Source organism: Carcharhinus amblyrhynchos, chromosome 2 (assembly GCF_965287045.1).
Source record: "Carcharhinus amblyrhynchos chromosome 2, sCarAmb.v2.hapA, whole genome shotgun sequence".
NCBI classification, from domain to species: domain Eukaryota; kingdom Metazoa; phylum Chordata; class Chondrichthyes; order Carcharhiniformes; family Carcharhinidae; genus Carcharhinus; species Carcharhinus amblyrhynchos.
Window position 1 is genome coordinate 68,884,543 of NC_137325.1, and position 15,677 is coordinate 68,900,219.

General features: G+C 41.0%; 1 protein-coding gene across 2 annotated transcripts in view; it reads right to left on the bottom strand.

Annotated features, from left to right (window-relative positions):
• Positions 1-15,677, bottom strand: part of LOC145355275 (histone deacetylase 9-like) — a 781,248-nt gene that overhangs the window by 698,375 nt on the left and 67,196 nt on the right. For both annotated transcript variants that reach the window (XM_080207173.1, XM_080207182.1), the window contains exon 2: positions 10,234-10,407. In XM_080207173.1, coding sequence (XP_080063299.1) covers positions 10,234-10,255 — 22 coding nt within the window. In that variant the 5' untranslated portion in view covers positions 10,256-10,407. The remainder of the gene's footprint in view (positions 1-10,233; positions 10,408-15,677) is intronic.

Below are 15,677 nucleotides of genomic sequence, written 5' to 3' on the forward strand. Positions count from 1 at the left end.
CCAACCAGCAAAGGATGGAAAAGCAAAAGTTAATGAAACATAGTGGCAGCCTATTCTGCCTGGAATCTGGTAGCTATCCAATTGGCAAAGGCCTGTCTGCCTTGTTGTAGACATGCTATGGCCTCTGCATGTGGCTCATCGACAGTCTAGGCCCTCGGCAGCTCCAACTCCTATGTCATCCTCCTCTTTGGAGGAGACGCCCCACTCCTCCATCTCTCCATTAGACAACACATCTCCTTTCAGAGGTTCTGCCAAGATTGCAAACCCCTGAAGTGTCTACAGGAGAAGGAAGTGGGGTACCTACCATTAACTGAGTGAGTTCTGCCTTGGTTCAATCAAACAAAATGCATCACTTGCATTTACTTAAATTAGACTCCATCTGCCATTCGTCAGCCCACTGACCCAATTAATCAAGATCCTGCTGCAATCCTAGATAATCATCTTCACTGTCCACTATGCTACCAACCTTGGTGTCATCTGCAAACTTACTAACCATGATCCATAAATTCTCATCTAAATCATTAATATAAATGACAAATAACAGTGGACATCTGAACAACACACTGGTGAACCTTAAAATCAGAAACTATGGGCAGACACGGACCCAACTTAATAGGCCAACGTTTTCAGTGATATTAGGGACATTGTTTAATTTTCTAGTCCTGTGATATTCAGAACAATTATTGACCAACATAAATAATGTATTCATACTTTAGTGGAAGATACAAGGTTGGGAAAAGAGATTACTGCACAAGTTTTTGTAGTCTCTAGGATGTTTATACAAGCATTTGGTGATTGCTCTAAAGATAGGTTGCTATGATTAATGACTACAAAGGGGTCACCTTCGCAATGCACGGTACTGAGAGTTGTCGATATTGTCAGAAATACATCTAATGCATTTTGACGATGTAATGCAATATCCATGCAGCGAGGAGTGAAACTTTTACATTTGTATGACATAGGAGGGCTGGGCAGGTGAGATAATAGATTACAATGAGAAACATGGATTAAAAATAGACTCGGTTTGTTGTGCTAATAGCACTCTGTCCTCTATCCTAACGTGATGCCTTTATCCACTGCCGGCATACACTTTACAAATAAAAACAGGTTTTCTAATAACTGGATTTCCTTTTGTATTACAGGTTGTTCCTGATGAACCACAGATGCAATGAAGCTATCCTATGTTGTTACGTTCTATAATGAGTGGAAAAGAACCAGTCTGACGGTCAAGAGAATGGACATTAACTAACAAGCAAGTCTATAATTCATACCAACAAAACCAAAGTCAGGGCAATCATCTAAAAGGATTGAGGATTCTTAATTCTTAAACAAACAAAAGTAATGTTTAAATATATCTTTGAAATATTGCAATTTTTCATGATGAAATAGCCTCCTAATTTTGATAGGAAATGCTGAGAGCAATGTAATGCATGCTGTTTCTTCAGTTTGTATGAAACTGACTTCAGAGGGGGTGGTATGACAAAATGCAGTTCATAAATATGCTCAAATTATTTTGAAGCCTGCCTTTCTCACAATAGATTTTAAAAACCATAATCAGTGCTTACGAAATCCTTAAAGCAGTTCTGCATGGAGATATATTCAGAAAATATATAGACCTAGAAATTTGTTCAAGATATGGACAATTTACAAGCGCAAAATGTCATGCAACATGCGTATGCACATTCTGGAGCAGAAATATTGCCCCTCTCCACCTCCTCTCCCCCATATGACTTGCCTGCTGGCTGCTGTCTAGGGAAGTAGTAGCCATTTTCACTGTGTGGATGCATAAGGCAACTCACTGATCTAATTTAAACCAAGTCCAAAATTGAACATGCTTTGCACCTCAAGAGATTATTTCCTTCACCCAGTTTGTGCTGCCATAGATCAATCCCATCCAATTTTACTCCCATTATATTTGAAAGGAACTTTGTTGTTTCAATTAACAGTGATTACACAAATATCCCAACATCCCTACTGCTTAAATAAGGAGAGTCAAGTTAAGTTAGTTGGCTGTACCATGCACTTTTAATCAGCCTCTACCTCAGTACAGAACATACAGGGGTTTCATTATTTCCATGTAAGTACATGGCTATATTGGATTGGCCAGCAATCGATCATTAATTCATGGTAGAGAGACTTGGGCTGTACACATAATGAATTCTGACAGAAGCAACATAGGGAAGAACAAAGAGCTAACATTCTGAGAATCATTTCTGAGTTCCCTCCTGTCAACAAGAAGAATCTGAACAAAAAGCACAATGTTCTATAAATAAATACAGAACTCTTAACAGAAAAGAAAAAGCAGAACAAAACGAGTTACCTAAAATAAATGTAAAAGTGGTACTTCCTGAATAATGTATTAGTGACTACAGCGAACCATGTAGGAGGTTTGTTCTTGCTGGGATAGAGAAAGAAAATTGAACTCAAACCTTTTTTGCTTCAATGCTTAATTTATCAACTCATTTTCATCAAGGGCATTTAATACCTGCAGAATTGGTTATTATGGTTACTGCGATACACAAGCCAGTGCACAAAAAGAAGTAATTTATTAAATGGCAGAGAATTTTCACCTTTGTGCGGTCACACAAATAATCCAGGATCATTAGAGGTGTACTTTGAGGACAAACAATAGCTCAACATGAACAATAAGTACTGAAAAAAACACAGCAAATTAATTGGCATGTTGAAAAAAAATAGAGAAATTAATGCTTCCACACCTCTTTCTGAGCACTACAAGTACCCTTAGAGCAGCAAAATGGCATCTGCAGCATGCACACACATTTGTGGTTTCAATCACCCTTGGTGCAGGTGTTAACATGCACAGTGGACATTTCAGGAGATCAATTAGCCATGCAAAACTAACTTGCTGTCAACAATGCCACTTAATGCCCAGACAATGCTCTCTCTTAACCTGACACAGTTGAACATGCTTCAGCAGATGACCTTTCACCAGGGCTAATTAAAAGGATCATTAACCAGAAATGCATAGGTGCCAGGCTAGCCCTGTGACAGGGTATTGAGAGAACCAACACAAAAGAAAAATCTACTTGATGTGGTTCTCACCAATCAGCCTGTTGTACATGTATCTGCCTATGAAAGTACTGGTAGAAGTGACCATCACACAATTCTTGAGGAGATAGATGCGCATATCCACTTCTGATTAGCTCTTATTGATATCAGCTCGATGCCACCTTACCCAGAAAGTGAGAGGGCAAAGTTTCAGTCAGTGTCATGTGACTGCAGAAGTAGGTGCAAGAAAAGCATGCTATTCTTTTTTGTTTTATACTTTGACAAATACCTGCTACTCACTTGTGCTTTGTGTAGAAGTTTAATATCAAGTATGATATGAAAATTATAAAAATTAAGATGAAATACCATGCAAGTGAATTAAGGCTGCAAAATAACACACAAAAATGTGCAATTTACTCACACCCAATGCAAACAACTTGAAAATACGGGGGAGAATTTTAAAGATGGTGAGGGATTAGCACTTGCCATCCCAAGAGTTCGCACCAAGTACAATTCTTGGACTCTCATTGCCATTTAACACTCACTTGAGCATTCATTGGAAATGGGCAGGACTTCCATTGGACCTTGGAAGGAAATGGCATCTGTGAGAACTTTTGAGGTGGTACTGCAATACTCTGCCTGCAACTGAGTTCTGGGACCTTTGGAAAGGGACGTTCTGGGGGTCCTTGGGATAGGAGGGGTGTTGCACAGGATGGCGATTATGACTTCTGGAATATGCCTGGGGGGTGGGGGCAATCCCCGAGCTCCATTGTCCCAGGGGTAGGCTCCCTCCAATTCTGAGGGCTCCTGCAGATTGAGTGCAACCCCCATAACCCCAGATTTCCAACTGAGATGGGGAAAGATATAAATGACACTCGCAGACCCCACCCACACCTGATCCTATTAGTCTCTCACAGCCCTCCAGCAATCTGGTTTGGAATTGTTGAGGTTTCTATTGCAGGGGAGTGGTAGTGGCCACACTGAGGGCTGCTATGCTCTCTCAAAATGACTCCATTTGTGCTCCCACTAATGCCACTCTGTCAGTGGCCTGCTGTTGCCCCTCAGCCAGGTCAGTCCAGAATGCTGTCATCCACTCAAACAGGGTGCAATCCAAGGCTGGAGCCATAAGGCCCAGAGCCACTGGAGATCATCCTGTTAGACCATATGCAGTCACATCATTGAACATCAGAAGCACTCCACCAATCAGGCGGCAGCCATTGGCTGCAAAGGGACATAGAAGACAGGCACTAAGGGAAAGTATAAGGGTAATTCGTTTGACTTGTTTGCAGTTTGGCATGGTTGCAATTCGTCTAGTTTGGGATGTTGATATTGTATTAGCCACAATGCAAAAATAAAAGCTAAGCAGACACTGTGATGGTGTGTGATAGAGGAAAGGTAAGTTTGTGAAATTGCTGTTGAATGAGGAACTGAGCTGGCATTTACTGGTATGGAAGTAGGATGAATTAAACATGAACAGCCTAGCTATTAAAGTTGCCTCTTCCCTTTATCCTTCTCCTTTTCTTCCCCAGCTGCTTGTCATATTAACTGGCATCACAGGCTGTAATTCACAATAGTGACATACCTACTGGCTGCTGCTGTCAGGCTCCTGTTGAAAGGTCTAGGCAACAGAAGCATTGAATTAACACCCCAGTGATCTACTCACTCACATTTTATGTGCCAGCTAGGCTCTCATTATATGCAAGATGCCCATGTATTGTGTGGTCGCACCCAGTGTCATGAGCCACATGGTTAATGGATAGCCTTTGTCTCCCAGTAGTCACCTTCAGTTTTGTTATGGGGACTTAAATGTGGTCGGCATTGTGGACTACCACAGAATGATGGAATTATGGCAGCTGTCTATTGACCAAATGATACACTGTGCTGCATCTGGTCATACACTTGCTGGATTTCATGAGAACAGGATCCTTTCTGGTTGGGACATATTACATGCAGCACTAAAAACAATGTAGCCAATGATACCCTGCATCACTGGGACAGCTACAATGCTCAGGAAGCTGCCTAATCACTTCATTTGCTTCCTCTTAGCAGAATAGAATGAAATGCATTCAACTCTAAATACAAAGCTGCAGTGGCCTCCAGTTTAGAAAACAAACTGGGAGCGTTGCAAGTATCTCCAGCTGTAGCCTAGAAAGAACCAGATATATAAAAGCGCTTGACCATGGTCACCTTTACAAACATTGACTGTTGCTTTTGCTTTGCTGAGGTTGCAGTTCTGCTAGGTCCAATAAGTCCTCCTTAGTGAAGCGGAGATATCTAACATATTGCACCACTGAGGTGTTGGGAGAAATTTCTTCCTGGAAACCCTAAACTGGTATGGCCTCCTGCTGAAAGCCTTTCTCCACCACCTCCTCCTCCTCCCACTTCCAGGAGCTTATTCTGCTCTGTGGCCCCTTTGTTCATTCTCCCAATATTGTGATGGGCAAAGGAAGGTGCAAGTTACTGCATGTGTGTCTGAATTGAACCTTTGAAGAATTAAGACTTTCAGGATTCCATACCAATCACTACGGACTTAATCATTGAATCCTACAGTGCAGGAGAGGCCCTTCAACCCATCGAGTCAATAGCAGCACATTAGAAACACATGAATTCCCACCTAATCCCATCTGCCAGCACTTAGCCCATAGCTCTGAATGTTATGATATGTCAAGTGTTCATCCAGATACATTTTAAAGGCTGTGAGGCAACTCACCTCTACTACCCTCCCAGGCAGTGCATTCCAGATCATCACTGCCCTTTGGGTAAAAAGGTTTTTCCTTACATCCTCCCTAAACCTCCTGCCTCTCACCTTGGACCTATGTCCCCTTGTGACTGACCCTTCAGCTAAGGGGAACAGCTGCTCCTTATCCACTCTGTCCATGTCACTCAATCTTGTATACCTTGATCAACTCACCTCTCAGTCTTTTTTGCTCCAGAGGAAACAAGCTAAGCTCACACAACCTCTCTTCATAACTTAAATTTTCCATCCCAGGCAGCATGTTTTAAATCCCGTTTAAACCCTCTCCTGTGCAATCACATCCTTCCGATAATGTAGCAACCAGAACTACACATAGAACTCCAGCTGTGACCTCACCAAACTTCTATACAACTCCATCATGACTTCCTGCTTTTGTAATCTATGCCTTGATTGATAAAGGGAAGTGTCCCATATGTCTTTTACACCACCCTACTAACATGCCCTTCCGTCTGCAGAGATCTGTAGACAAATACACATCCTTCTGTCATCAGCCTCCATCTCCTATAACTGAGCCAATTTTGAATCCACTTTATCAAATTACCCTGAATCCCATGTGAATTTATCTTCTTTACAAGTCTCCCATGTGGAACCTTGTCAAAGGCTTTGCTGAAATCCACGTAAGTTACATCGGCTGTACTACCCTCAGCTACACACCGGGTCACCTCAAAAAATTCAATCAAATTTGTTAGGCATGGCCTCCCTCTGACAAAACCATGTTGACTATCCCAAGTGGAGATAGATGCTCTCCTTCAGAAGTTTCTCTAATAATTTTCTAGCACTGATGAGAGACTCAGTGGTCTGTAGTTAAGTAAATACTTCTAATAAATAGTTCTAAACTGATCTGAAAACCACCTTAGCCTTATACATTTTCAACAGGAGGCAAAAGCAATCAAACAGTTGCTTGCTAGTACAGAACTATATTGCTGAAAAGAAGAACATGTTGCTGAAGCTTTTCAAAGCTGAGCTTTGGCATCACCCCTTTCTTTTCAGTGATATTTAGGAAATCAGTCAGCAAAAACCTGGAAGTGTTTGATGATCCTTTAAGTAGGATAGTTAAATGGTTCTTTACACAGAGGGTTGTGAATCTTTGGAATTCTCTACTGCAGGGAGCAGTGGAAACTTAGTCATTGTGTTTAAGGTAGAGGTTGATAGATTTCTGATGAACAATAACATAATGGATTGTGGGGATAGTGTGAAAAAGACATTGAAGTGTCCGATCAGCCATGATTGTATTGATTGGTGGAGCAGGTTTGACAGGCTGAATGGCCTTGTCCTATTTTTATGATTCTGTGTTCTGTCTGCTGCTGAATGCGTGTTGAGCTGTGGGGGGTTAAGAAAAGCATTAATTTTAGCATTCAGATAAAGTACAATGGCAGCTCCAGCATCAAATTAGTATTACATGCTAACTGACATTATAACCTTCATAATTTCAGCATTACTTCCTGTGCCTTTGCAATGTCCTTACCAAAATGGCACAGCCAATTCCAATAAGTATGTGTGCATGCCATTGATGATATTTCAGATCCAAAAGGAGACCCATAGACTATGATAAAATGTTGCAGCCAATAAATCTTCCAAATGGTACTTCCATTATCTGTCACACTTCCTCCTTTGTAACTCTTTATCCACTGAACTTTGGTCATGGCAACTCTGTTATAAAAAGCATGTTCTCTGACTCACCACATTGGGAAATCTGCTGGCATATTTTTAAAACTAAAGCACTGGAAGCTAGTTTCTTTATCAGCCAAGAAACACAGCAGACATCTAAAACATTTGTTGGGCCAAAGTGGCACTCAAACAATTTAAACATTTGTTTTTATTGTCTGGGATTAATTAAGGTCACATTATTTTTTCAATTAAAAAGATAAGTTAAATGCAAATGTCATCAACATACTTTTCCCTAAACGGTGCATGAACATAGAAACAAAACAAAAACGGAGATTCAGAGTTTTAACTATCAGCTGTTTACAATCTAAAATTACTTCCAGATCTTCCTCACATGTCTTGTGGTTGTCATTCACTCATGTCTTTCCTTGGTTCATTCACTCCAACAATGGTGGTCAATCCAGCTTTACAGGCTACATCCTTTCTCAATGACTGAAAAGAAGTTTCTTTTTCAAGTAAATGTAATGGTAGCTCACTCCTTTTAATCACATATTCCATTTAGATTGTAATCCATCTACTTCTGCTTACCAGGAGGACAATTGTATTTTCACTGTAACTACTTTATGAAAAAATATGGCCCTTCAGAAATATGGAAGATAACTAATTGTGAGACAAATAGTAAGCATGGCTATTATTGAATTTCTAAGAGTTCATTAATTTCTTTTCATTGATGTCATCGCTAAAACTCCAGCTCTGATCTAGTCAAACGTACTAATTGGGACCAAAAATTTCAGTGCCGCAGTATTCACGAGTCCGCCCTCGCCTCTGAAGAGCCAGGGCCTGCCCCTGCCTCCGACAGTCAAGGCCCAGCCTGCTTCAAGTTGCCAGAGCCTGCCTTCAGTGGCCAGTGCTGTCATTGTCACATTTCACCTCCTTTCTATTACTGAAGCTCACAGCATCCTAATGACCGCAATACAAAAATAAACATCACCACAAAATAACAATTCCAAATCAAATGTATCAATCCAGCATGCAGTATTGTATTAAGAGATCAAATAATTGTACATCCCCTTACTGCCTGTATTCTGTGTGTCCCTGTGCCCAAATGCAATGTTACCCCAGTGGCTGCAGCATAGCTGATGGAGAGCTTTTTTTTTCCCCTGAAGGAGTTGCAGATGTCCTTGTAGGATGACCTTGAACAGTTCTTGTCCCAAAATGCCAAGGAATGTCTAACCTGGACAGCAGTGGTTTGAGCAGGCTGACCGACAGACAACAGCAAGAACACTAGTAATGTTAATGGGAGGATGTATGCTGTTACTCAGAGAGGACTGCAGGTTCTCTATTGTGTCACTATCACTCACTCAGGGTTGCACCTCAGCAATTGAAAGGAATATTCCCTGACTACTGTGCCACTTTGGAGAGCATTCATGGGCTCTAAGCTCTGCACAAAGCCCTATGCCAATTTGGTTCCAGGTACCTCCAACTCCTTGGCATTGACTGCAGGCTTGCTGACAGGTGGTCAATGCACCTAGCATTTTGTGCATGTTCATCAGCCAGGCCACCCCATCAAAGTCTTATCCAAGTCTTCTTACAGCAGATCTCTTTTGCAACCTCACCCTCTGGCAAGCTGGTATTTGTACTACACTTGTCCACCACCCTGCTTGCAGGTCTCTCATGCTTTGTTGTTTTACCAACTGAGGAGTCTGCCTTTCAACTATCCTCTAAAACATGCACAATGTCACAAACGGAGCTGGTGGCAATAATATCACCTTCTTAAAATTCAAACCATCTTATCACTGGCCAACAAGTCTGGTGGAATCAATAGGCAAAGCATTTAAGAGTCTGTGACATTTTGGATTGCTGTTCTCTGGTTAAAGCCCCAACTCAATACAGAATTCATTTCTCTTCTGAAGATCTGTAAATTTGTGACACTGTGCTGAACATTCTTGCACATTTACAATGGCTGACATTTTCCAAGATAAAATACAAAGTGTAAGCCCTCTTGTAAAGAGAAAGAGAAAAACCATGATCATTACATACAAATAATTAGCAACACTTGAAATGTGCAATCATCCCTGCGCATTATGGTTACTTACTGCATGTGTTCATTTCTATACTAAAGTTTAAAACTTAAAAGGCCTTATAAATACAAGAATGACTGTTGTAACAGCAACACTCCCACTGAAAATATATTGACAAAAAATTTCAAAATGTTCGATTTTAAATGTGTTTTTATGCATTTGCACATAGAGACTTCTGGGCACATTCCTATTTAAAATATTCTTGCAACAAAGGTTCTGAACTTTATGGGAGCCGTTCCAAACATAAACTGTGATGAATTAAATAAGTAATTTCCAGCCATGATTAAAATAAAACCAGATATACTTGTAAACATAAAAGAAACAAATTCCCTCGACATCCCAGTGGTGCATCAACAAATTACAATTAAGTCAGAATACAGTCAGAAGTCGTTCATTAACATAGCATTCATATAACCTTCATTTTACTAGTTACAATTTCTCAGCTGACCTAATCTGTAAAACTCAACTACATTTTGCTATTCAATGATTATTTATCATGCACACTGATTAACAAACCCACCAAATAAAGCTGAATCTTCCTCTTCAAATTGGGAAGATTACACCACTGACAGTACATTACTATTGTCAAGTATCTTGGCCTACCCAGATTCTCAAAACTTACAGCTAGATCTCCGACCTGATCAAAGTAGTTCAAATTGCGGGCAAAAGGAAACTCCAATATGTAAACTGTCGGGTAAATAATTTAAAACATAACAGTGTATTTGAAACCCAATTCAACACAGCACAGCAAAGCAAGAGAAATTGAAAGTTTATAATATTCACCTGGACGCACTGGAGAAGTCATGGCTTAGTGATGACTGAGTTCTTCCAAACTACAGCTTCTCATGCACTAGAACATAGAATGTACGATGCAGCATCCACAAAAACAGAAGCTTGGAGACTTGCCTTTTCAGTAATGGCTGCATTCAGCATAATGTCACAAAAATAAAGAGGACCCTAAAAGGAAAAGGGAAAGGAAATCTCATATGAACACTGTTACTTTCCAGAAGATTCTAAAATAAGAATTTCCTTCAATACTGCCAACTGCCCAACCATACACCAGTTGAATTCAAAGGCAATACTTTAAACGAAGTGTAAATTTACTTCTTTTGGTTTACATTTTACTGCAATTCTCCAATGCCTGTTTGAATGTGCAGAGCTATCAAGCTACAATAATGTACAAATGCAAAATTTCAATTTCTCACAAAGTGTGTCTGTGAGAGTTGTGAGAAGTATGGTTTTGTACTCATTAAAGCTGGAAATAACAGCACAATATTTAGGTTCATTCGCAATCTCAATTTCAGTCATTACAAGAGTTTAAACGAGTCCAAGTAAAATTATCCACTTCCTCTTCGGAAATCACATTTAAGTAGATTAGTTAGCCTTTTCTTGCTTTTTTTTAAAACATTAAATTTATCAGTTAACAATAAACAAATAACAGTTTGGATGAACCATTCATAACAGCTGGGGGTGAGGCTAGGTCAAGAAATCATGAGGCACTTTATTATCCTTTAGATGTATTATACACATGTTGCAAAAAAACTGCATTTATCAGTGTTTACCAGCAAGAACACATTTAAATTCTGAGACAATTAGCTTCAGATCAGGTTTTGGCCAGGTAGAATACTATTCACACTGTGAATCCCAACTTGCAGAAACTTTAAATCATCGTTTTAGGTGATCAATCTACACATATCTGCACACGTGCATGGACGGACCTGTCTCCCAGTAGTTAGGGACAAATGAAGATTGCCTTAGGAGATAGGCAGAACTTCAGTTCTGCGCTGCCTCCTCATCTTCACCACTGTAGCACAGGACCAACCATTTCTCACACTGTTGGCTGCACGGTAGGAGCTGGGGTTAAACAATATACAATGCTAGGCACATTATCCAGCTCGCCTCCAGGTCTAAAAGACAGCCATATCCATTTAAAGCAAAAGTACAGCACTGAGAAAAAGACAGATGAAGATTGAGACATGCACACCACACTGTGGAAAGGGAACCCAGATTTTCTGATCCTGCCTCGGAAGCACTCATTAACTGGGTGGGGTCTAGGAGGAAGATCACATTTTCCCAGGGTTCATGTAGCTTCTGAAAGGAGAAAACAATGAGGAGGCAGATACTTCAATTTTGTCCCTGGAGGTCACGGCAGCAGCACAGTAAGATGTTTAATAGCCTCACATGGGTGTCCAGGGTCAGCAAACGCATCTGCAAGTGACATCTCCTGCCCACCACACCATTAACCTATATGACATTCAATGCACCACTCACCACTCACTAGCATTCAAGACTCTTGCCTACATTTATCCTCAAACATCTTCTAATGCTGCCAAACTCACACTTGACTTTGACTGCCTTAACGTACCTCTAGTTATTCATCCATGGTCGGCAGACCACCCAAACACAGTTCAACACAAGCACTAACATTCTATCCACTTGCTTATAGAAGTAGTCCGCAATATCATGGAGACCCAAAGGAGCAGAAGGGAGCTGACGTGACTGCATCCCATCTGCCCTGTTGCAAAAATCTTTGAATCATTGGTGTTGTAACAGACCCCACTATTAGCTTCCAGCAAGACCATACAGAATGATGGTTAGTGATTACCTTATGCCCCTTCCCAGCACTTTCGTCACCCTAAGTTGTGCCATTAAATACAAGCTGCAGGTAGTGTGACCATGGACTTTGGACTTTCCTTCCCACCCTACTCTCATACCCCAACCTGGTCGTATGCTTTCATTTTTGCTTTGAGATTTCAACCAAATTTATCAGAAGTGTCATATTGCATTATAAAGTAAATTAATTACCCTTCTACATTCTCTTAGCACCTGTACTCTGAGAGTTCCTGTGCTCCAATGTAATGTTACTCCAGTGATTTCAGCATGGCTGGTGGAAGGTTGCATTTTCACTGAGGAAGATTGCAAATGTCCTTGTAGGATGACTTTGAGCAGCTTGCCCCAAAATGCCAAGGAATATCCAACCAGGACATCAGTGGTTTGAGCAGGCTGACTGACAGTCAACAGCAAGAACACTTGTAGTGTCAATAGTGGGAGGATGTATGCTGCAATCCCAACAGAGAACTGCAAGTTCATGCTCTAAGGTCTCACTGCCACTCACCCAGGCTTGTAGCTCAGCAACTGAAGGAAATATTCTCTGACTGCTGTGCCACTTGAAGAAAATGGGTTCCAAGCTCTGCACAAAGCCTTATGCCAATTTGGTGCTGGATGCCTCCATGCTCGTTGCTTTTGACTGCAGGCTTGTTGATGGTTGCCAATGTACCAAGCATTTAATACTTTCTCTAAGGTCACCCCATTAAAGTCTCATCCAAGTCCTCTTCAGCAGGCCTTGTTTGTGACCTTGCCCTCTAGCAAGCTGGCATTTGTGCTACGCTTGTACACTACCCTGGTAGCAGGTTACTCATGCCTTGTTGTTTCACCACTTGAAGACCCTGCCTTTCAGCTATCCTCTAAAGCACAATGTTAGAATCAGACCTGGTGGCTACTAGTGGTGGAGTGAGTGACTGTGTTCCTTCTTCATCACTCTTTTCCTGCTTCTCCACTTCTTGCTATTCTACCATGAGATGATGAGAATGCAGTTATTGGGAATTTGAAATGGGAAAGGTTCAAGAATAGGGTTCTGGTGATGGAAGGGTGGTGGGAAAGTAAAAACTGCTACCTCACACCATCTGCAGCTTGTAAACCAGGGGCTTTGTGTGATGAGGGACAAGTGGGATATGAGCAACAGCATGTTGGTTGTGACAAAGCTAATGTTCTAGATGCTTTTTCAGGAGGAAAAGAACTCAAGAGTTGGCTTTCCTCACAATTTTCTTGATTATCCCGTCCTTCCAGTGATTCACAATCTTTTCAAATCAGTCCTTGTAATTTCTGAAGAGGATCGAGAAAACATATAGTAGGATTTTCTGGCCACTCCCGCTAAAAAGGGACCCCCTCCCACTATGGCAGGTTGTCCAGTGATACAGCCAGTGAGCAATGAAAAACGCCATTGCAGGGTCCAGGAGTTCCCATCCACCTCCATAGAGACATAGAAAATAGGTGCTGAACAGTCATTTGGTTTTGAGCCTGCTCTGCTATTTAACATGACCATGATTAATTATCTATCTCCATGTCATTGTTGCACTCTCTCCCCATATCCCTTGATGCCTTTGGTGTCTAGAAATCTATCTGCTTCTTTCTTAACCACATTCAGTGCCTTGGCCTCCAAAGCCTCATATGGTAGAGAATTACATATTTTCACCACCCTCTGGGCAAAGAAATTTCTCATCTCTGTCCTAAATGGCCTACCCCACATCAGGAGACCATGAACTGTTGTTCTAGGCTCCACTAACCAGAAGAAAGAACATTCCTGCATCCATTTTGACCAGCCGTGCCAGAATTTTATGGATCAGTGAGATTGCCCTCATTCTTCTAAATTCCAGTGAATACAGGTCTAGTTGACCCAATATTTCTTCATATGATAATCATGCCCATCCCAGGAAGCAATCTAGCGCTATCCTTTCATGGATAAGGAGACCAAAATTTCACACAATACTCCAGGCGTGGTCTCACCAAGGCCCTGTACAGTTGCAATAAGGCAAGCTTGCTCCTGTACTCAAATCCTCTGACAATGAAAGCCAACATATCATTTGCCTTCCTGACTGCTTGCTGCACCTGCATGCATGTTTTCAATTACTGGATACAAGGGCACCCAGATCCATTTGTGCATCAACATTTCCCAATCTATCACCATTTAAAGAATCCTTTTCCATTCTGCTTTTCCTAATGAGATGGATAACATCAAATGTATCCACATTATATTGCATTTGCCATGTACTTACCCACCCACTCAATTTGCCTAAATTGCCTTGGAGACTCTTAACATCCACCTCACCACTCACAATTCCACCAAATTTTGTGCTGTCAGCAAACTTGGAAATGTTACATTTGATTCTCTCATTCAAATCATATTGAATAACTAGGGCCCAAGCAATGGTCTCATGGAATGTAACTAGTCACCACCTTCCACTTTGGAAAAAAACATTTATTCCTACTTTGTTTCCTCTCTGCTAGCCAATTCTCAACCCATGCCAGCATATTACCCCCAATTCCACGTGCTTTAATTTTGCACATTAATCTTAGAGTCATAGATGTCTAAAGCATAGAAAAGACACTTCAGTCCATCACATCAGTGCCAGTCTGATGTGGGACTTTCTGAAAATCCAAAGATATCACTGCCACTGGTTTGCCTTCATTTATTCTTCTAGTTACATCCTCAGAAAACTCTATGTTTTTCCAACATAACTTTCCTTTCATAAATCCATATTGTATTTGTCAAATCAATCAATCAGCTTGTTGCCTGCTGTAACTCCAGCTAGGGATTGCTCAAGGTTAGTGTAGAATCCCTCTTCGATCTTGTTTAGTGTAGGAACATTTATGATAATGACAGTGACATGCTGATTTCCCATCAGTTTGAACCAAGCAGATGTGAAGTACTTGTTTATCCATTGGCATTGTTCCTTTTCTGAAGTCATGGCCCTCCACATTGTTCTTTCAATTATAGTAATAAAGAACAGAAAATGTTGGAAAAATTCAGCAAGCCTGGCAGCATCTGTGGTGAGGCAGGCAGAGTTAACATTTTGAGTCTGTGTGACTCTTCTGCAGAGTTAAATGAATGGAGAAATAGGATGGATTATATACCATGTAAGAGCAGGAGGAGTGGACAGAACAAAGTAAAATGTCAATGATAGGTAGAAGTCAGGAGAGATTGCAACAAACATGTGTTGGGTACAAGACAGAGGAAATGTTTGTGGCAGTATGAAGGACTGTAAAAGGTATTGATAATAATAAAGACAGCAGAAAGTATAAATAGAACAAAGATTAGTGCTCAGTGAAAGCAGAATTTGCCTTGCTGCTTCACTAGCCTTCTTCTGCATGCTGTGTCTCTCTCAGAGCAGCAATGTCGATATTGACGCAATGCGCAGGACTGCCATTGTTGGTTTTTTTCATGAGTCCTGTTGTTCCAGTTCCCAAAGTTAATTTTGACAAGTGGAAGCCAAAGATCAGCCATGATTCCATTTAATGGCAGAACATGCCCAAAGCACTCTACGGTCTGCAGGATTTATGTATCCTCCATAAACCTGCCACTATCTAATGCTCTGCTTGCTGTTCATGCCTTAACAAGCATCAAATCCCTTTCACCTATCAGCCCTGTGTACTCACTCGACTTACATTAG